A 23,235-nucleotide genomic window follows, 5' to 3' on the forward strand; every position below is an offset into this window, starting at 1 on the left:
GCGCCAGGTCAAGGGACCCTCAGGCGATAGCGGTGGACGCTCTAGTGACACCGTGGGTGTACCTGTCAGTTTATGTGTTCCCTCCTCTGCCTCTCATACCAAAGGTACTGAGAATAATAAGAAAACGAGGAGTAAGGACAATACTCGTGGTTCCGGATTGGCCAAGAAGAGCTTGGTACCCGGAACTTCAAGAGATGATCTCAGAGGACCCATGGCCTCTGCCGCTCAGACAGGACCTGCTGCAGCAGGGGCCCTGTCTGTTCCAAGACTTACCGCGGCTGCGTTTGACGGCATGGCGGTTGAACGCCGGATCCTAAAGGAAAAGGGCATTCCGGAGGATGTCATTCCTACGCTGATTAAAGCCAGGAAAGATGTAACGGTAAAACATTATCACCGCATATGGCGGAAATATGTTGCTTGGTTTGAGGCCAATAAGGCCCCAACAGAGGAATTTCAGCTGGGTCGATTTCTGCACTTCCTACAGGCAGGAGTGACTATGGGCCTAAAATTAGGCTCCATTAAGGTACAGATATCGGCTCTGTCGATTTTCTTCCAAAAAGAACTAGCTTCACTAACTGAAGTTCAGACATTTGTAAAAGGAGTGCTGCATATTCAGCCCCCTTTTGTGCCTCCAGTGGCACCCTGGGATCTCAACGTGGTGTTGAATTTCCTAAAATCACATTGGTTTGAGCCACTAAAGACCGTGGATTTAAAATATCTCACGTGGAAAGTGGTCATGTTATTGGCCTTGGCTTCGGCCAGGCGTGTATCAGAATTGGCGGCTTTGTCATTTAAAAGCCCTTATCTGATTTTCCATATGGATAGGGCAGAATTGAGGACTCGTCCCCAGTTTCTCCCTAAGGTGGTATCTGCTTTTCACTTGAACCAACCTATTGTAGTGCCTGCGGCTACTAGCAACTTGGAGGATTCCAAGTTACTGGACGTAGTCAGGGCCTTGAAAATTTATGTTTCCAGGACGGCTGGAGTCGGGAAAACTGACTCGCTATTTATCCTGTATGCACCCAACAAACTGGGTGCTCCTGCTTCTAAGCAGACTATTGCTCGCTGGATTTGTAGCACAATTCAGCTGGCGCATTCTGCGGCTGGACTGCCGCATCCTAAATCAGTAAAAGCCCATTCCACAAGGAAGGTGGGCTCATCTTGGGCGGCTGCCCGAGGGGTCTCGGCTTTACAACTTGGCCGAGCTGCTACTTGGTCAGGGGCAAACACGTTTGCAAAATTCTACAAATTTGATACCCTGGCTGAGGAGGACCTTGAGTTCTCTCATTCGGTGCTGCAGAGTCATCCGCACTCTCCCGCCCGTTTGGGAGCTTTGGTATAATCCCCATGGTCCTTACGGAGTTCCCAGCATCCACTAGGACGTCAGAGAAAATAAGAATTTACTCACCGGTAATTCTATTTCTCGTAGTCCGTAGTGGATGCTGGGCGCCCGTCCCAAGTGCGGATTGTCTGCAATACTTGTACATAGTTGTTGTTCACTAAAGGGTTACTGTTATGAGCCATCTGTTGAGAGGCTCAGTTATGTTTCATACTGTTAACTGGATATGGTATCACGAGTTATACGGTGTGATTGGTGTGGCTGGTATGAGTCTTACCCGGGATTCAAAATCCTTCCTTATTGTGTCAGCTCTTCCGGGCACAGTATCCTAACTGAGGCTTGGAGGAGGGTCATAGTGGGAGGAGCCAGTGCACACCAGGTAGTCTAAAAGCTTTCTTTTAGTTGTGCCCAGACTCCTGCGGAGCCGCTATTCCCCATGGTCCTTACGGAGTTCCCAGCATCCACTACGGACTACGAGAAATAGAATTACCGGTGAGTAAATTCTTATTATTGCTATCTGCAACTTCATATTTTGGTAATTTGTATGTCTAAAAAAATATCTTAGGCAAAATATTTAGAGTAAATAAATGTTTAACATGTAATTGAAATTATTGATACTATATGACATATCTAACACACTGCATCATAATTCTTGAAGGCCATGTTTAAGTATAAATCTAATTCAGATGCAGCAATTCCCCAAACCTACACTCTGCATTACTTTTTCTTGTCTGTTTTGTGTGATTGAAATTGGAGCTTCCTTGAGAAAAGCTTTGTCATTTTGTAGGAAGAGCTTGCTGTCCATATAACACGGGTGAAACACTTTTGTCAGTTGGGTAGGAAATACCTGGATCATCGAGATCAGGGTGTGAGAGAGCAGGTAAGTGCTGCTGTAATGAGTTTTTCCATCTTTGGATAACTATGAAGAACTCATAACCTTTACCCCTTTCTTCCCGCTCTTCCTCTTGACCGTTACTGTTGCCAATTTGCAACTGTGCACTATAATCTTTAGAGCCATCGTTGTTGGTGGTCTTCACCTGTGTTAGCTAAAGTAAGTATTATTTCTCACTGGCAGTACTAACATCTCTCTATTCCGTGAGTGTCAGTGGTGGTTGCACACAGTCACAATCCTCTGTCCATTTTGAATAGTTAGTTACATGGTAAAAACCCCTTAATAGTTCTTTTGTAACTGCTTCCTGACCATCGTTGGTATATTTACATCAGCAGTAGGTGGCCGTTACTCATTAAAGCAGTGTAAGGTTGTATACTTGGAAGGGGACTTCCACAGAAAGCCTTTTGGTTCCAGGGGACAATGGTATTAAGCCTGGAGAAGTGATAAAGCAATGATCAAGCAGTGATAAGTGCAAGGTGATAACGCACCAGCCAATCAGCTCCAATATGTAAATGAACAGTTAGGAGCTGATTGGTTCACCATTATCACCTTCCACTTATCACTGCTTTATCACTTCTCCAGGCTTAATACATTTGCCCCCATATTTAAGATCAGGAATCATAACTTTTATTCCTTAGCCTTGTATTAGCTATACACAGAGTTCAAATTGTACAGTTCAGTGTAGAATCCTGTGCTTCTAAACTGATGAAGGAAATTCTGTGACGTCATATTGTGTAAGAGTAATATGTGTGTACCCAGCGATGGCATGACCGATGTATCGTTATATCACGCATGCTGTACAGAGTGCACAATATATATGTATACCCCACAGATAGGACAACCTCGCTGACAGCAGCTGGGAGCGCACAATCACGCTTACACACTATGAGATGTGGCTGATATGTTGTCTAGTGTGTACCTGGGCTAAGTCTTAGTAGTGGAAGACACATTACTCGTGTCTCTCCTGCCTAGCAATCATAACAATTTCCTATCATATTAGCTGCTGTTAAAGTAATGGCATACTAAATTTGTCAGAATTGTTGTTGTGGAGACCTGAGACAGCCTCCGTGGTTTAAACAAAATCAGATGATAAAATGTAATAAAAAGTTTAGAGAAGGAATAAACGTTAGGAACTTGTGTCCTTGTTATGAGCCATATAAATTTGTCAAACCTGGAATAAAATACGTATTTGTTGTCCTTTAACATAGCAGTAATCTTGCCAATTAATCTTGCGGTGACTAAAAGGATTATAGTGATTGTGTTAAATTAACTATAAGGAAAATCAGAGATGCATATTTTTTATACTGTTTCTTCCACGTACAGTGAAGAGCTAAGAGGATTTTTCTACTTAGTATATTAAAGCCATTTCTGTGATTACCTTTGGCATACACTGATTCCATATAATATAGTTCTTGGTGCAAGAGCTGGACACTTGGGAATTTACAGCTGGACAAAATCTATAGCCTCACTGTGCAAGTCTCAGAACTGACATCTCTATGAGAAAGTTATAGGCCTACCCAGGAATCGAAAGGAGCAACATTTTGGGCCTTTCACTCTGGGTGCATTTATTGTGAGGAGATCTCTTTACTTCAGTGGCTTCACGGATTATTTTGTCAAGTTACCATCCATAAAACACATTTCCTCACAGGCAGGAAAGCAAGTGTTTCTTTGTATTCTTCATCAGTATCTCAAAACCTCCTCCAATGTGCCCCCGTAGCAACAACAGCTAAGGCCAAGATTCTAGATTCAATAAGACCAGAAACCAGATCCACTTCATCCAAGTATTCTGTCAGAAAAATATTGTATATGGTCTGATCCTGGTGCCTGCTAGGTCAGACCAAAGCAGCTCTTTCCATGTGTTCAGCATTCTACATGCTGTCCAGCACATCCCACTTGCTATAGGCTTTATTCCTGTTGTCATGTGACCGCTGTCAACTGGTTTACATGCTGCTTGAATTGGACTTCTCTGTATAGGTTCCACTAGGGATGCAGATTGTCACCAGAGTATTAGACTCCCTACCTAGCACCAGCATTCTCAGATATATAGGGGTATACGCAAATTGCGGTCGAATTGCCGCGAAAGTCGAAAAACGGGGCATTTTCGACAAAAAAAACATGTCGAATTGGATTCGACAATGCAATACAGTACTTTTCGTCAAAATACCTGCCGTTTCAGATTCGACTTTTTGTAAATCGACATTTTCAAAATTCGACATGCCTGCAATGGTCAAAATGCGGCTTTTCGACAAAAGTATATTCAATTGAAGATTGTCGATTCGACAACAGTGCTTTTCGACAGTAATTTCGTCAGTTTCATTCCGCCTCACTTTGCTGGCGGGATCTAATAAAATTTTTTAAAAACATGTTTTTTTTGTGTTTTTTTTTATTGCTAATAGCATATCTATTTTTGTTAGAAGGGATTATGTACTTGGATTGTCTATTTTTGACTCACAAGTATTTTTTAATAGATTTTTAAAAATAATATTTTTTTCTTTACTCTGCTGAGGGGAATGTACCCATGCTTCAACAGTTTTACTCAGGATACACTTCTGCAAAACCACTCAAGCATTGGACCAGTTTACCCCACTCCACCATGGATGTCCTACTTGTGATGTGGACCTGAACCACCGCCATGTTAGTCACTCTTTCAGGTGAGATGTATTGGCCAAAACTCCATCTTGTCTGAGTAACCATTGTGTATATGCGCAGTGTTGCTGGGACCTTTTGTTCTTTCCCAGGGTGGAGGAAACACTCTCAAATTACCTCCTTATTCTCTTCCGCAGGTCTTGTGGAGTATCCTTCCCGATTTGCAGGAACCAGCGTGGATGAAGGGACCGGACAGTTCCCCTGCTGTACCATGGGTGACCTACTTGGGATGTGGACCTGAAGCACCGCCATGTTGCAGACACCCCCCCATCCCCCCCGCCCCAGCCTTCTCAGGTGAGATGTATTGCCCAAAACTCCCTCTTGTCTAAAAGTAACCCAGGCATGTGGCCCTCTGGCATTTGCAAAACTGCATATCCAATCATGCTCTGACACAGCAATGCTTACGCTGTGTCAGGGCATGCTTGGATGTTTAGTTTCTCAAGTGCCGGAGGGTTGCATGTGGGACAAAGGCCAATGTAACCTGCTTGTGTTAAGTGTTGCTTGTACCTTGTCTTTGGATGACACCATACTATTCTCTTCCACAGGACTTGCGGAGTATCCTTCCCAAGGTTCAGGAACCAGCGTGGATGTCAAGGGACAAGACAGTTCCCCTGCTGTACCATGGGCAACCTACCACAATACCACTGCATCTCTGAAATGCCCTATTTTACATTTTATTAACTAATAATTTAAAGAAAAACCACACAAAACTTCTCATTTTAAAGATTTATTGAAGAATTAAAATTATTATTTTTTTATTAAAAAAATAAAATGTAATAAAAGCAAAAAAAGTAGTGTGTGTTCTTCTTTACATTCTTTTCTTGTGTAGAGATCTGTGAAATAAAAAAAATAAAAAAAATCCATATTAAGTAAAGACACTATTGATGTCATGTTCATTTCTTTCCCAAGAACATTTGTGGAACCACACAGCCCAGCACGACCCATTGCTGGGCTGTGTTATTCCCCAAGTGCAGGCGGTCCAAAGTGGCAGAGTGGTGTCAGTGGTCAGCACTTTGACACGCCTGCACTTGGGGAACCACACAGCCCAGCATGACCCATTGCTGGACTGTGTTGTTCCCCAAGTGCAGGCGGTCCAAAGTGGCAGAGTGGTGTCAGTGGTCAGCACTTTGACACGCCTGCACTTGGGGAACCACACAGCCCAGCATGACCCATTGCTGGACTGTGTTGTTCCCCAAGTGCAGGCGGTCCAAAGTTTCTTGAATATATACATTGAAACATGGCTTTACTCACCTTGGTACGCACAACACGAACTACGCCGTCCACTTCAATTTTCCACCAAATCCTAGGAAGAAGCCAAAAATAAACACTAGTGAATAGTAAATTCACACAACAGTGTAAGCCTATTTTACACCAATACAAAAAGGAGTTTAAAAAAAAAAAAAAAAAAAGTGGTATCAGAATAGCTCTTTGGCCCATCATACATGTAACCACAAGGAGCTTTCATCAGTTACCACACGCGCCCGCATACATGCCCGCGCATGTATGCCTAGACATAAAGCTCCTTGGTAGTATCCGGTCGGGGGTGGGGGAGCCCAACACACATAACACAATATTAAGAAAAAAAACAAAAAAACAAACTAATGGGAGGGGGAGAAAGGGAAACATGAAAAACATGAGTAAATAATAAAACCGGCCTTATGGTGGTTGTTGGCCATCCGGATCCTCTTCTTCCTCTTGATGTGGCGCCGATGCCCTGGGCGGCTGTGGGGTGTGTTGAATTGGCCTCGGTGGCCGTGCTGGTGTAGACGTGGCGGCCGGTGGTGGAGGCATCTGGTAGGGGTGGTACATCCCTGTATATCCTTGGTACAGCTGTGACCGTCCATACCAGGATCGTGGTGGAGCAAGGGCAGGAGGCGTCAGTGTGGCTTGTGGTGGCGGATGTGGTGATTCACCAGCGTGTTGTTGAGCTGGCTCTGGGAGCTTATCATAGATAATCTGTAGCGTTGTTGCGATGATCTGTTGGCTGGATGCGGAATGTCGATGGCTCTCCGACATGTTGTCAACGCTGTGTACCAGGCATGATGTGTTATCCACCAGCCGGTTGATGGATGTGGCCACAACGTGAAGGATGTCCATAGTCTCCCTGTGATCTTCTCGTCTGGTCTTTTGCGTTTCTGCCGTGCTGTCGGCAAGAGCCTTTTGCATGTCAACCAAACCGTTTGCCATCTTATCCATAGTCTTCTCAATGGCGTCCAGTCTGGTTCCAACGACAACCCGAAAACTATCCTGGCTGACATTCATCTCTGCTGCCAGGGTGTGTCCCCTCTGAACATTTGAGGGATCCTGCCCTTGCTGGACGTCTGCCACCAATTGCATTTGTGAAGCTGAAAAGAAAATTAGAAATTAGTATACACATTCATACATTTGTTTGAAGGTTCACAATTTGGTAAATACTCACACAGGGATATAGAAACAGCGGACTGCTGCACTTCCACCTCGTCGTCCGACGAATCCTGTAGGAGATCTGGCCTGAAGAAGGGACCAGTCCCCGACGCAAGTCCGCTGCTGGTCCGTGGCACCTCTGTTTGCAAAAGAAAAAAAAATAAAGTTAATAAACTATACAAAAATGGCGACCCCCCAAAATAAATAAATAAAAACCTTCTCCATCCGGTGGTGCCGCTGCTCCAGGAGCTTCACTTGTCCTCAATTCTGGAGACTTTTCAAGGGTATGGGTGGATACATCTGCACGGCTGTCTTCAAACCTAAGAAAAGTCTCGTCCGTTAACCCTGTAGACTCAAACAGTTCGAGTGATGGGTCCACAAGGGTAGTGTCTTGTTGAGGCTCTTCGGTCACAGTCCCAGAGCTCCTGGAGAGATGACGAGCTGGTGATGGCCTGCGCGCAGGAGATGTAGTTTGGCGCCCAGCTGGTGGTGTGGTCGCCGACGGTGTCTGGCGCGCAGGTGACGTTCTGCGCGCTGATGTCTGGCGCGCAGGTGATGGTTTGCGCGCTGACGATGTCTGGCGCGCAGGTGACTTTCTGCGCGCTTAAGATGTGTGGCGCGCAGGTGATGATCTGCGCGCTGCTGATGCTTGCTGCGCAGGTGATGGTCCGCGTGCTGCTGCCGATGCCTGCTGCGCAGGTGATGGTCCGCGCGCTGGCGATGTCCTGCGCGCAGGTGATGTCCTCTGGGCAGGCGTGTCTGGGGAAAAAGAACAAACACATTAGCAAATAAAAAAAAAAGATTAGTGCAGCTCATCTGAATGTATTCTTACCATCAGGCCTCCTTTTGGACTGCTTGTCTCCCGCCGTCTTCCGTCTTCTGGGCGGTTCTTCCTCCTCGGGAAAGCCAGCAGGACAGCTAGAGTCCACACCTCCGCGAACTACTTGGACCATGACAGGGTTCATGCGCCTTTTAATAACGTTCTCCCAGGGTAGCCACTTCAGATTGAGAGCCGGACCACCTACCGTAGCTGTCTCATGTCGGCGCTGAATCCCCATCTTCTTTTTGGTCTGTCTGCGGCCATCACTGTACCGCTTCATGCAGTTTCTGGTGCTCCGGCGGTTTCCAGATACTGCAGTGACTTGTCTCGCGATGGCATCCCAGATGTTTCGCTTGGTCTTAGCTGCTTAGGTCTGTGCCCTTGGTCCATACAGAACGTCAGGACCTGTCGACGCCATCCACTAGGGCACAGTTTTCCGCCTCAGTGTATCTGGGTCCACGCGGCTTCTTCGGTCCTGCGTCTTTACCAGAGGCTTCCTCCTGCGACTGATCCTCTGGCTGGCTTCTTGCCTTTAGGGATAAAAAAAACCATGCATTTAATAAGATCGGTATGTACCTGTGAGTGTGTCAGTATCCCTGGCAGTGCGCAAAGATACCTGTAGGTGTGCATGGCAGTGCGCAAACTAGGGTGTGTCAAGTTGGATGCTATTGTGTCTGCAGGTGTTGTCAGTATTTACCTGTGCAGGCCTTTTCTTTTGCTTCTGTCTTTGGTCCCTTGACGACCGCGGCTGGTCACTGCATGCCTGGTCGGTCGTATCCTCCTCCTGGGTCGGCTCCCACTCCTCATTGCTGTGCAGGGAAAGTTCTTCTGAGGGGTGGGGGGAAGGGAGGGATCGGGGCCGCTTGTCCCTGGACATCTCTGTTGTAAAAAGAAAAAATATATATATTTTTACAAATTTCACACACATTACATAATTACATGCAACCACACGTCATGCTGCTGGGACCCCAGTGCTCAAGCAGGACCAAACACAACCAAAAAAAAATGAAAAATTGAAAAAAACCTCAGCCAAACAAGCCAAAACCCCCGTACAAGCATCCCTGCATATGCTGGAGGTCAACCAGTGCTAAAAAAAAAGGAGCAAAAAAAACATGTTTTGGAAACAAACTATAGCACGTCGGCCACATGGCAGATACCGACACAGTCAAAGTCAGCCCAAACAAGACCAAAATTACCTCCAGCATGTGCAGGGATGCACCAGTGCTAAAATAGGACCAAAAAAACATGTTTTGGAAACAAACAACGACACATGTCGGCCACATGGCAGAAACCGACACACTATAAAATCACCCCAAAACAAGCCAAAAAGCATCCCTGCACATGCTGGAGGTCAACCAGTGCTGAAGTAGGAGCAAAAAAACATGTTTTGGAAACAATCTACACCACATGTCGGCCACATGGCAGATACCGACACAATCAAAGTCAGCCCAAACAAGGCCAAAATTACCTCCAGCATGTGCAGGGATGCACCAGTGCTGAAATAGGAGCAAAAAAACATGTTTTGGGAACAAACAACGACACATGTCTGCCACATGGCAGATACCGACACGGTCTAAAATCACCCCAAAACAAGCCAAAAATCATTACTGCACATGCTGGAGGTACACCAGTGCTAAAATAGGAGCAAAAAAACATGTTTTGGAAACAAACGACATCACATGTCGACCACATGGCTGATACAAACACGATGAAAATCACCCCAAACAAGCCAAAAAGTACCTCCAGCATGTTCAGGGATGCACCAGTGCTAAAATAGGATCCAAAAAACATGTTTTGGAAACAAACGACATCACCTGTCGACCACATGGTGGATACCGACACGGTCTAAAATCACCCCAAACATGACAAAAATCATCCCTGCACATGCTGGAGGTACACCAATGCAAAAGCGTGACCCAAAAAACATTTTATGAAAAAAAAAACGTGAAAAACTACCCCCAAACACAAAACTGAAAAAAACAAAACATGGAGCAATACAAGCAGGAGATACACATACCTGCACACATATAATACCCCAAACACCCCAAAGCAACGCCACATGTACACCTCATGGCACCCCCCCCACTACACAAACACATACATGCAACGCCAGACCACATGTGGTACTTACCTATAAATGTAGAAATCGCTCCAAAAACGACTCTCCTCCGGGGTAACAGGTCTCCTGTCCGTCCTGGATTAAAGCCTGCTGGGTGTCCAAACAATACCACAGCAAACAATACCAATTTACTAGCTCTGCAGCACCTCCACCTCACTGTGGGGTATATGCAATTACCGGCCAATCGCGGCAATTTTTCGCCCGTTTTTAATTCGACACAACTCGACCGTCGAATTCCGGCAAGTGGGTGCCGGAATTCAACATATTCAATAAAAAACGGATTCGACAGTCCCGCTGTCGAAAAACGGCCGATTTGACGGATTTTGATCCGATTTTAAAAAAACGGGAAAAAACCCGAAAAAAAATTGCGTGGGGTCCCCCCTCCAAAGCATAACCAGCCTCGGGCTCTTCGAGCCGGTCCTGGTTCTAAAAATCCGGGGGGGGAAATGACAGGGGATCCCCCGTATTTTTAAAACCAGCACCGGGCTCTGCACCTGGTGCAAAAAATACGGGGGACAAAAAGAGTAGGGGTCCCCTGTATTTTTTACACCAGCATCGGGCTCCACTAGCTGGACAGATAATGCCACAGCCGGGGGTCACTTTTATACAGAGCCCTGCGGCCGTGGCATTAAATATCCAACTAGTCATCCCTGGCCGGGGTACCCTGGGGGAGTGGGGACCCCTTCAATCAAGGGGTCCCCCCCCCCAGCCACCCAAGGGCCAGGGGTGAAGCCCAAGGCTGTCCCCCCCCATCCAAGGGCTGCGGATGGGGGCTGATAGCCTTGAGAAAATTGAAAGAATATTGTTTTTTCCAGTAGTACTACAAGTCCCAGCAAGCCTCCCCCGCAAGCTGGTACTTGGAGAACCACAAGTACCAGCATGCAGGAGAAAAACGGGCACGCTGGTACCTGTAGTTCTGCTGAAAAAAAAATACCCAAATAAAAACAGGACACGCACACCTTGAAAGTACAACTTTATTTCACACGTGTCGACACACACACATACTTACCTATGTTGACACGACGTTCGGTCCACTTGTCCAAGTAGAATCCACGTGTACCTGTGAATAAAATTATACTCACCTCAATCCAGTGTCCGGATCTTTTAAAATAATCCTCGTACTTGGCAAAAAAAAAAAAACGAACACCCGGACCAAACGGACTGAAAGGGGTCCCATGTTTCCCCGAATGCAGAGACCCCCCCCGTGACTGCTGTCACAGAAAGGTCTCTTAAGCCAATCAGGAAGCGATACTTCGTGGCACTCTCCTGATTGGCTGGATGCGCGTCTGCTGGCAGACAGCGCATCGCACAGCTCCCTCCATTAGTTTCAATGGTGGGAACTTTGCGGTCAGCGGTGGGGTTACCCGCGGTCAGCCGCTGACCGCGGGTGACCTCACGGCTGACCGCAAAGTTCCCACCATTGAATATAATGGAGAGGCTTTGCGATGCGCTGTCTGACAGCTCAGACGCGCATAGCCAATCAGCAGAGTGCCAGGACGTTGCGCTCGCTGATTGGCTGAAGGGACCTTTCTGTGACAGCAGTCACGGGGGTGTCTCTGCATTCGGGGAAAGGGGTCCCATGTGTAAATATGGGACCCCTTTCAGTCCGTTTGGTCCGGGTGTTCGTTTTTTTTTTTGCCAAGTACGAGGATTATTTTAAAAGATCCGGACACTGGATTGAGGTGAGTATAATTTTATTCACAGGTACAGGTGGATTCTACTTGGACAAGTGGACCGAACGTCGTGTCAACAATAGGTAAGTATGTGTGTGTGTCGACGTGTGAAATAAAGTTGTACTTTCAAGGTGTGCGTGTCCTGTTTTTATTTGGGTATTTTTTTCCAGTAGAACTACAGGTACCAGCGGGCCCGTTTTTCTCCTGCATGCTGGTACTTGTGGTTCTCCAAGTACCAGCTTGCGGGGGAGGCTTGCTGGGACTTGTAGTACTACTGGAAAAAAACAATATTCTTTCAATTTTCTCAAGGCTATCAGCCCCCCATCAGCAGCCCTTGGATGGGGGGGACAGCCTCGGGCTTCACCCCTGGCCCTTGGGTGGCTGGGGGGGGGACCCCTTGATTGAAGGGGTCCCCACTCCCCCAGGGTACCCCGGCCAGGGGTGACTAGTTGGATATTTAATGCCACGGCCGCAGGGCGCTGTATAAAAGTGACCCCCGGCTGTGGCATTATCTGTCCAGCTAGTGGAGCCCGATGCTGGTGTAAAAAATACGGGGGACCCCTACTCCTTTTGTCCCCCGTATTTTTTGCACCAGCACCAGGCGCAGAGCCCGGTGCTAGTTTTAAAAATACGGGGGATCCCCTGTCATTTTCCCCCCCGGATTTTTAGAACTAGGACCGGCTCGAAGAGCCCGAGGCTGGTTATGCTTTGGAGGGGGGACCCCACGCAATTTTATTTCTGATTTTTACCATTCCATTTAAAAAAATAAAAATAAAAAAATATATATTTTTAAAAATATATAAATAATACTTGTGCCTCCAAAATAGACAAACCAAGTACCTAATCACTTCTAATATAAATAGATATGCTATTACCAATAAAAAAAACACCAAGAAAAACCATGTTTTTAAATTTTTTTATTAGATTCCGCCAGCAAAGTGTGGCGGATTGAAAATGACGAATTTACTGTGTAAAAGCACTGTTGTCGAATTTCCAAACTTCAATTGAATATACTTTTGGCGAATTGCCGCATTTGTACCATTGCAGAAATGTCGAATTTGACAAATGTCGAATTTCAAAAAGTCGAATTTGGAAAGTCCTTTTTTTTTTTGACGGAAAGTACTGAATTGCATTGTCGATTTTTTTTTTTTTTTTTTGGCGAAAATGTCCCGTTTTTCGACATTTTCGGGAATTCGACCGCAATTGCATATAATCCTCTGCAGGTTCACCAAATGGCTGCTGAGCACGCAGCAAACAAGCCCATATAAAGGGCTGAAAACGGCGGGAAGTCGAATCCAGGATGCCCCCTACTCGACGATTGATCCGTTATTCGACAAGGGGAGTGTCGAATGCGTTTTGTATTGAATATGTCGAATTCATGGTCCCGGGTGGAGGGTTTCGGCTGTCGAGTACAGTCGAATCCTAAAACGGACGAAAAAAAGACGCAATTCGGCCAGAATTGCATATACCCCATAGTGTTTGCTGCTGTGTATGACCTGACTTGAATAAGACTCCTCTATGTTATATCCCTGTGACATATCTGTGACATCCCAGTGTTTTCACCAAGGTTTTGTCCACGACTGTTCTCAGCATTGGCTTATTCCCATCTCTATTATTCATATGGCTTATTCCTATCTCTCTCTGTGTGTCTAAACTCTGGTTTACTCCTGACTCTCCTCTGTATAACCCCTGTGGCATATCCATGAAACTCCTCTGTACTAGACCACCACTTGTTTATTGCTTTTCATATAAACTACTATCACTAGGGAGGCCAATCCCGGGATCGGGATCGGCGGGATCCCGGGATTTGCGCCCAAAAATGCCGGGATTTGAATCCCGGGATTGGAGCCTCCAATCCCGGGATTCACGGGATTAGAATGCGCATGCGCATTTTTGCCAGACAGCGCTGAGCACTACAGCACAGCGCTGCCCGGCTGTCAGCGATATAGATATAGCAGCCACAGGTAGTTCTACACTCACACTGACCTCGCTGGCGGCATTTCAAATGTAGCGCCGGCCGCCAGCCAATCAGAGCTGGCAGACCGGCAACCAATCAGGGAAGCTGCAGCAGCCGCGGCTCCTGATTGGCTGCCAGACTGCCAGTTCTGACTGGCTGGCGGCCAGCGCTACATTTGAAATGCCGCCAGCGCGGTCAGTGTGTGTGTGTCCATGGCTGGTGCCCGCGGCCCATTAATTAGTAAGTGTTATCGCATTCGCTACCTACACCCACACTCCCTCTCTGCTCCAGACATCCTCCCTCCCTCTCTGCTCCTGAAATCCTCCTTTCTCGCTACACCCACCTTCCCTTCCTGCTCCCTACACAGCCACCCTCCCGCTGCTCCCTACAACCACTCTCCCTTCCTGCTCACTACATCCACCCCCCCTTCCTGCTCCCTACACCCACCCTCCCTTCCTTCTCCTTACATGCTCCCTACACACCCACTGTCCCGCTGTTCCCTACACCCACCCTCCCTTCCTGCGCCTTACATGCTCCCTACACTCACTCTGCCGCTGCTTCCTACACCCACCCTCCCTTCCTGCTCCTTACATGCTCCCTACACCCAACCCCCACCCCTCGCTGCCCTCCACATATACTCTCCCTGCTCCCTACACTGATCCCTACTGCAATCCCGGGAATCCCGGGATTGAGCATTTTTCAATCCCGAATCCCGGGATTGAAAAAATGCCCCGGGATTGGCCTCCCTAACTAGCACCTATCATGCTTGTCACCAGTACTTGGGACCTTTAACTTATGTACCAGTCATAGCCAAGTCTAAACCTCCTTGCAGATGTTCCTGGTGAACACCACAAGTGCATTATACCCTTGTTACTGGATGTGTCATTACAGGCTGATAGAATTGAATCCATAAACGGCCTGAAGAACCGTGACATATTCTAAAGCTTCCTTGGTATGATCAGCTAAGGTCTGTCAGGCTGTAACCCCTCATTAACCTGTACCAAGTGGCTGCCACAAATATAGATATTGAAATACCCTCACACGTGCGGTAAAATGTAAAGTTTTTTTAAATTGTCTGCCAAAGGCAGCCTAGTACCAGAGCACCCATCTCCTTGGGCACTTATACAAGTATGTGCAAAAATGAAGGCGCTTAGTGTATACATTTAAATACTGGTAAATAAAACGAACAAGATAAACAGTATTTAGCAGGTCAAAAAGGTAATTATAACAGAAGCGGTAAATAACAGGAAATTAAAACTCCTAATAGTACTTATATACAGTATTCTTTCCATGGGGAGGGAGATAGGTTCAGGGGAAATTTGAAAAAAATGACTTCACAGAAAGGGTAGTGGACAAGTGGAATAGCCTTCCATCAGAGGTGGTAGAGGCTAAGGCAGTAGAGCAATGTAAACATGCATGGGATAGACATAAGGATAGCCTTAGAAATAAATAAGGATCAAATAAGGTTCCCGCTAACAGCACTTATTGTTAATGTTTTGTATGTTTCTGAACAGAGGTGAAAAATCCCCAAGATAACTAGGAGGTTAACGGGTGCCTTGACAATGTATCTGTGAACTTTAACGAAATTTGTGTGTTAACGCCCATTAAGATGTTACGTTAGCGGCCGTTAACAAGGGGCTCCGGTATAAAAGGAGCTAGAATTGATTATCCATGCGTGGTAAAGCCCGAGGCTACCACCCTTTTTCACCTGCTGTAAAATTTATAGCAAGTAATTGAATTCCCCCCTGAAGGTGACTAAAGGAGGTATAGGAGAGGGAGCACGGAAAATAGAGAGAGGAAGACTATAACTGCGCACACACATATATATGGTCTGATTCTAATCGCGTCATTGCTTCATATGCAGCGGATCTGAGAAGATATGCAAATGTCACAGGCGCTGCCATTTGTACAGAGACGCCCACCTCCAGCTTCTCAAATCCGCCGCTTGCATACAAAGATGCAGCATCGGTTGCATCATCGGACCTCTGATCAGCCCTATGGTTGCTGAGAATGTGCAACACAACTAAAGCGCTCGACATCCCCCCCCCCCAAAAAAAAAATAAAAAAAAATGATAGCGACAGGTCTGTGTTTTATTTGCTACTCCTCCATTACCTCCCTTAAGCGTTCACGGTTTGACAATCATTTGTCACCCTGACTTACACTATGACCTCCGTTGCAGCATATGCACAGTGTGGCTGAGGCGCATGTGCGGTAGAGAAAACATTGGCCAACTGCACAAACATCGGCTTTGCGTCCGCCTCTGACTCTACATAATTCCCAGTTTTTGCTGTTTTGTTTTAAACTTTTTTTTTTTTTTACTTTGTGGGACATTTAGGGGTATATTCAATTGAAGTCGGATCCATTCTGACATTCGTTTGTCGGAATGGATCCGACCTGGGCTATTTAATGGACATCTCAATTCGACTTTTAAAAAAGTTGAATTGAGATGCGGGAGGGGAGACGGGGGAGAGCCGCGGGCAGACGGGCAACATGCAACCTACAAATTAGATGGGGAAAATGTCGGGGAAATGGTAATAGAAAAAGATTTGGGGGTGCTTATTGTTAATAAACTTAACAGTACCCAATGTCAAACTGCAGCAACGAAGGCAAATAAGGTATTAGCAGGCATAAACAGGGAATTGAGACAAGGGATGAGAATGTAATCCTACCATTGTATAAAACATTAGTATGGCCACGTCCTGGAAATTGTGTACAACTCTGGGCACCACACTATAAAAAAAGATATCTTAGAGCTTGAAAAGGTTCAGAGGCGAGCTACCAAATTGATAAAGGGGTTAGAGGCACTGCATTATGAGGAATGGCTTACTAGGTTACATATGTTTACATTTGAGAAGAGGTGTCTAAGGGGGTAATTCAGACTACATCGCTGCATTGGCTGAATTACAGTGTGCACATGCGGCGGTCGCACTGCGCATGTGCAATTAGTGAGATGCGAAAGCATCTCACTGGTGTGATCGGCTCTGCCTGATTGATAGGCAGAGGCGGTAGCGGGACGGGAGGGGGCATGCCAGCGGCGTTAGAACGCCGTTGGCGAGACGCGGTCCGGACAACAGAGGTGTGTCCAGACTGTTGTGGGGGCGGGCCGCGACAGCTGCGTGACATCACACACAGCCGCTGCGTCCCGGGACGCGGCGGTTAGCCCCCTGCCAGCACGCAGGAGCAGCACTGGCAGGGAGCCACTTGTCAGGTACAAAAGCATCGCCGCCGTGCAATGCTTTTGTACCTGTGCTGGGGGGTAGGGTGTGACATGCGGGGCAACTAGCCCTGTGCTGGGCATCCCTTCGCATGTCAGAGAAACTAATTGTAGATGTACTAAATTTAGCACATCTACGATCAGGTCTGCAATACCCCCTAAGAGGAGACATTATTAATATTTACAAATATATAAAGGGACAATACATGGAGCTATCAGGCGATTTGTTTATTGAGAGATCTCTACACAGGACACGCGGACACCCTGAGGTTAGAGGAGAGAAAATTTCATACCCAACGAAGGAAGGGGTTCTTCACAGAAAGAGCAGTAAGGATTTGGAATTCTCTGCCAGAGAAGGTAGTAATGGCGGACTCAGTCAATATGTTTAAAAATGGATTAGATACATTTCTCATACTTCCTAGAGGATGCTGGAGTCCACTTCATGACCATGGGGTACAGACGGTTCCGCAGGAGCCATGGGCACTTTAAGACTTTTCAAAGGGTGTGAACTGGCTCCTCCCCCTATGCTCCTCCTCCAGACCTCAGTTTTAGAAATGTGCCCAGGCAGACTGGATGCACTCCAGGGGAGCTCTACTGAGTTTCTCTGAAAAGACTTATGTTAGGTTTTTTATTTTCAGGGAGAACTGCTGGCAATAGTCTCTCTGCTTCGTGGGACTGAGGGGGCAGAAGTGGGAACCAACTTCCTAAAGAGTTTCATGGCTCTGCTTCTGGCTGACAGGACACCATTAGCTCCTGAAGGGTACTGAACGCTAGCTGTGTCTAGATGCTCACTCCCACAGCACGCCGTCACCCCCCTCACAGAGCCAGAAGTCAGAAGACAGGTGAGTGTTAGAAGACCTTTTTGCCTTCTGCTCCGGCACCGGCAAAAAAGACATATCACTCTCACATGCAGTCCTTTCGGCCCAATAAATACAAAAAGGCCAAAGGTTCCCCCTTCTTTGCAGGTAAGGGAAGGGGAAAGGGAAAGGGAAAGAAGTCGACAGCGGCTTCAGGATCCCAGGAGCAGAAGTCAACACCTACTTCTGCCAAATCTACAGCATGACGCTGGGGCTCCCTTGTGGGAGGCCGCTCGGGTGGGGGCTCGTCTAAAACTGTTCAGTCAAGGTTGGATTCAATCTGGCCTGGATCCCTGGGTTTTACAAATAGTAAAGGGGTACAATCTGGAGTTTCAAGACGTTCCCCCATGCCTATTTTTCAAATCGACCTTGCCAGTTTCTCTTCCAGAAAGAGAAGCAGTAACAGCGGAAATTCAAAAATTATGTCAGGATCAGGTCATAGTCCTGGTACCTTTCTCACAACAAGGGGAGGGGTTTTATTCAAGCCTCTTTGTAGTTCTGAAGCCGGACGGCTCGGTCAGACCGATCCTAAACCTAAAAAAATCTGAATCTCTACTTGAAATGGTTCAAGTTCAAAATGGAATCACTGAGGGCAGTGATTTCCAGTCTGGAGGAGGGGGACTACATGGTGTCTGTAGACATAAAGGATGCTTACCTGCATGTTCCCATTTATCCGCCCCACCAGGCTTATCTGAGGTTCGCGGTTCAGGATTGCCATTACCAATTCCAGACCTTGCCTTTCGGTCTCTCCAAGGCGCCGAGGGTATTCACCAAGGTGATGGTGGAGATGATGGTCCTCCTTCGTCAAAAAGGAGTCAGTATTATTCCTTATCTGGACGATCTCCTGATAAAGGCGAGATCCAGGGAGCAGTTGTTACAGAACAACACTCTCCCCCTGTCTATACTCCAACAACACGGTTGGATCATAAATTTTCCAAAGTCACAGTTGGAACCGATGACAAGATTGTCTTTCCTCGGAATGATTCTGGACACAGAGGTTCAGAGAGTTTTTCTTCTGGTGGAAAAGGCTCTGGAAATCCAGAAAATGGTGAAACAGATATTAAAGCCAACAAGTGTGTCGATCCATCAGTGCATTCGATTGTTGGGAAAGATGGTGGCGGCCTACGAGGCCATACAGTTTGGCAGGTTTCATGCCAGAGTATTCCAGTGGGATCTGTTGGACAAGTGGTCGGGTTCCCACCTACACATGCACCGGAAGATAACCATGTCGTCAAAAGCCAGGATTTCGCTCCTGTGGTGGCTACACAGTTCTCACCTACTAGAGGGACGCAGGTTTTGGATTCAGGACTGGCTCCTGGTAATCACGGAAGCAAGTCTCCGAGGCTGGGGAGCTGTCACTCAGGGGGAAAGCTTCCAATGAAAATGGTCAAGTCAGGAAACCTGCCTTCACATAAACGTTCTGGAATTGAGAGCCATTTACAACGACCTTCAACAAGTGGTACATCTTCTGCAAGATCATCCCGTGCAGATCCAGTCAGACAATGTAACATCAGTCGCGTACATAAACAGGCAGGGCGGAACGAAAAGCAGAGCGGCAATGGCAGAGGTGACAAAGATCCTCCTCTGGGCAGAAAGACATGTAAAGGCTCTGTCAGCGATTTTCATTCCGGGAGTAGACAACTGGGAAGCAGACTTCCTCAGCAGACACGATCTCCATCCAGGAGAGTGGGGCCTCCACCAAGAAGTCTTCGCAGAGGTGACAAGTCTTTGGGGAGTTCCTCAAGCAGACATGATGGCATCTCGCCTCAGCAAGAAGCTTCAGAGATATTGTTCCAGGTCGAGAGACCCTCAAGCAATAGCAGTGGATGCGCTGGTGGCCCAGTGGGTGTTCAAGTCGGTGTATGTCTTCCCTCCACTTCCACTGATCCCAAAAGTTCTCAAGATAATAAGAAGAACAAGAGTTCGTGCAATCTTCATTGCCCCAGACTGGCCAAGGAGGGCTTGGTACCCAGATCTTCAGGAGTTGCTCATAGAAGACCCTCGGCCTCTTCCTCCTCGAGAGGACCTGCTACAGCAGGGGCCGTGCGTGTATCAAGACTTACCGCGGCTACGTTTGACGGCATGGCTGTTGAGCGCCGGATCCTAGCCCGAAAGGGTATTCCCAAGGAAGTCATCCCCACTCTTATTCAGGCCAGGAAAGGAGTAACGGCTAAACATTACCACCGTATTTGGAGAAAATATGTGTCTTGGTGTGAATCCAAGAAATCTCCTGCGGAAGAGCTTCAGTTGGGACGTTTTCTCCATTTTCTACAGGCTGGTGTGGAGGCGGGCCTTCGATTGGGGTCAATCAAGGTCCAGATTTCGGCCTTGTCAGTTTTTTTCCAAAGACAATTGGCCTCTCTTCCAGAAGTTCAGACCTTCGTGAAAGGGGTTCTGCACATCCAGCCTCCATTTGTGCCTCCAGTGGCACCATGGGCCTTAATGTGGTGTTGCAGTTTCTTCACTCATATTGGTTTGAACCTCTACAAGAGATAGAGTTGAAGTTTCTCACTTGGAAAGTGGTGATGCTTTTGGCTTTGGCATCCGCAAGGCGGGTGTCTGAGTTGGGGGCCTTGTCTCACAAGTGCCCTTACCTGATCTTCCATGAAGATAGGGCAGAGTTGAGAACTCGCCAACATTTTCTTTCTAAGGTGGTTTCAACTTTCCACATAAACCAACCTATTGTGGTGCCAGTGGTTACTGACACGTTCACTGACTCAGTCTCTAGATGTGGTTAGGGCTTTGAAGATTTATGTCGCTAGAACAGCTAGGATACAGAAAACAGAGGCTCTGTTTGTCCTGTATGCTCCCAACAAAATTGTGTGTCCTGCTTCCAAGCAGACTATTGCGCGCTGGATCAGAGGAACGATTCAGCATGCTCATTCTACGGCTGGATTGCCGTTGCCTACGTCGGTGAAGGCCCATTCTACTAGGAAGGTGGGCTCATCCTGGGCGGCTGCCCGGGGGGTCTCGGCATTACAACTTTGCTGAGCAGCTACTTGGTCAGGGTCAAACACATTTGCAAAGTTCTTCAAGTTTGACACCTTGGCCGATGAGGACCTCAAGTTCGGTCAATCGGTGCTGCAGGGTCATCCACACTCTCCCGCCCGTACTGGAGCTTTGGTATAAACCCCATGGTCATGAAGTGGACCCCAGCATCCTCTAGGATGCATGAGAAAATAGGATTTTGATACCTACCGGTAAATCCTTTTCTCCTAGTCCGTAGAGGATGCTGGGCGCCCATCCCAGTGCGTACTTTACCTGCAGTTTTGTTATTAGAGTTACACAAGTTGTGTTATATTAGTTTCAGCATGTTGCTGTAATTGGTTCATGCCTGTTGGCGTGTGTTATGTTGAATGCCATGTTGCGCGGCATGGTTGAGGTGTGAGCTGGTATGTATCTCACCATTAATATTAAAGTAAATTCTTTCCTCGAAATGTCCGTCTCCCTGGGCACAGTTCCCATAACTGAGGTCTGGAGGAGGGGCATAGGGGGCGGAGCCAATTCACACCCTTTGAAAAGTCTTAGGGGTATATGCAATTCCGGGCGAATTGCGGCACTTTTTCGCCCGTTTTTAAATTCGACACAAATCGACCATCGAATTCCGGCCGGCGGGTGCCGGAATTCGACATATTCAATAAAAAACGGATTCGACAGTCCCGCTGTCGAAAAACGGACCAATTGACGGATTTTGATTCGATTTTTAAAAATGTAAAAAAAAAAACGGTAAAAAAACCCGAAAAAAATTGCGTGGGGTCCCCCCTCCTAAGCATAACCAGCCTCGGGCTCTTTGAGCCGGTCCTGGTTGCCAAAATACGGGGGGGGGGGGGAAAATGACAGGGGATCCCCCGTATTTTAACAACCAGCACCGGGCTCTGCGCCTGGTCCTGGTGCAAAAAATACGGGGGACAAAAAGCGTAGGGGTCCCCCGTATTTTTTGTAGCAACACCGGGCTCCACTAGCTGGACAGATAATGCCACAGCCGGGGGACACTTTTATACCGCTCCCTGCGGCAGTGGCATTAAATATCCAACTAGTCACCCCTGGCCGGGGTACCCTGGAGGAGTGGGGACCCCTTCAATCAAGGGGTCCCCCCCCAGCCACCCAAGGGCCAGGGGGTGAAGCCCGAGGCTGTCCCCCCCATCCAAGGGCTGCGGATGGGGGGCTGATAGCCATGTGTAAAAATGAAAGAATATTGTTTTTTGCAGAAGAACTACAAGTCCCAGCAAGCCTCCCCCGCAAGCTGGTACTTGGAGAACCACAAGTACCAGCATGCGGGGGGGAAACAAGCCCGCTGGTACCTGTAGTTCTTCTGCAAAAAAAATACCCAAATAAAAACAGGACACACACACCTTGAAAGTAAAACTTTATTACATACATGCCGACACATACATACTTATCTATGTTGACACGCCGACTCTGGCCACGTCTCCGTCTGTCGACGTCCGGGGTACCTGAAAATATAATTTTCTCTGACGTCCTAGTGGATGCTGGGTACTCCGTAAGGACCATGGGGAATAGACGAGCTCCGCAGGAGACTGGGCACTCTAAAAGAAAGATTAGGTACTATCTGGTGTGCACTGGCTCCTCCCTCTATGCCCCTCCTCCAGACCTCAGTTAGAATCTGTGCCCGGCTCGAGCTGGTTGCACACTAGGGGCTCTCATGAGCTTCTAGTAAAGAAAGTATTTGTTAGGTTTTTTATTTTCAGTGAGATCTGCTGGCAACAGACTCACTGCTACAAGGGACTAAGGGGAGAGAAGCGAACCTACCTGCTTGCAGCTAGCTTGGGCTTCTTAGGCTACTGGACACCATTAGCTCCAGAGGGATCGAACACAGGCCCAGCCTCGGTCGTCTGGTCCCGGAGCCGCGCCGCCGCCCCCCCTTGCAGAGCCAGAAGCAAGAAGAACATCCTGAAAATCGGCGGCTGAAGACTCCGGTCTTCATTAAGGTAGCGCACAGCACTGCAGCTGTGCGCCATTGCTCCCTATGCACACCACATACTTCGGTCACTGATGGGTGCAGGGCGCTGGGGGGGGGGGGGGGGGGGGCGCCCTGGGCTGCAATTAGAGTACCTTACATTGGCAAATAGCACATAATATAGTCTAAAAAACTATATATGTGCAAAAATCCCCGGCCATAATATAAATATAAGAGCGGGAGAAGTCCGCCGAGAAAGGGGCGGGGCTATCTCCCTCAGCACACTGGCGCCATTTCCTCTTCACAGCTCCGCTGGAAGACAGCTCCCCAGGCTCTCCCCTGCAGTTTCTAGGCTCAAAGGGTAACAAAGAGAGGGGGGGCACTAAATTTAGGCGC

The 23,235-nt window shown here is 47.5% G+C and overlaps 1 protein-coding gene and 1 long non-coding RNA gene across 2 annotated transcripts in view; both read left to right on the top strand.

Moving 5' to 3' along the window:
- The window catches only part of LOC135019278 (cohesin subunit SA-2-like), a 440,449-nt gene that overhangs the window by 266,303 nt on the left and 150,911 nt on the right, over nucleotides 1-23,235 (top strand). The window contains exon 24 of the mRNA XM_063953088.1: nucleotides 2,127-2,219. Within this exon, the coding sequence (XP_063809158.1) occupies nucleotides 2,127-2,219 (93 nt within the window). The remainder of the gene's footprint in view (nucleotides 1-2,126; nucleotides 2,220-23,235) is intronic.
- Nucleotides 4,740-5,604, top strand: LOC135019294 (uncharacterized). The gene is made up of 3 exons (XR_010216887.1): nucleotides 4,740-4,882; nucleotides 5,015-5,171; nucleotides 5,423-5,604. It is a non-coding gene; the product is annotated as an uncharacterized LOC135019294 (long non-coding RNA).

This window comes from Pseudophryne corroboree, chromosome 2 (genome assembly GCF_028390025.1).
Source record: "Pseudophryne corroboree isolate aPseCor3 chromosome 2, aPseCor3.hap2, whole genome shotgun sequence".
Lineage (NCBI taxonomy): Eukaryota > Metazoa > Chordata > Amphibia > Anura > Myobatrachidae > Pseudophryne > Pseudophryne corroboree.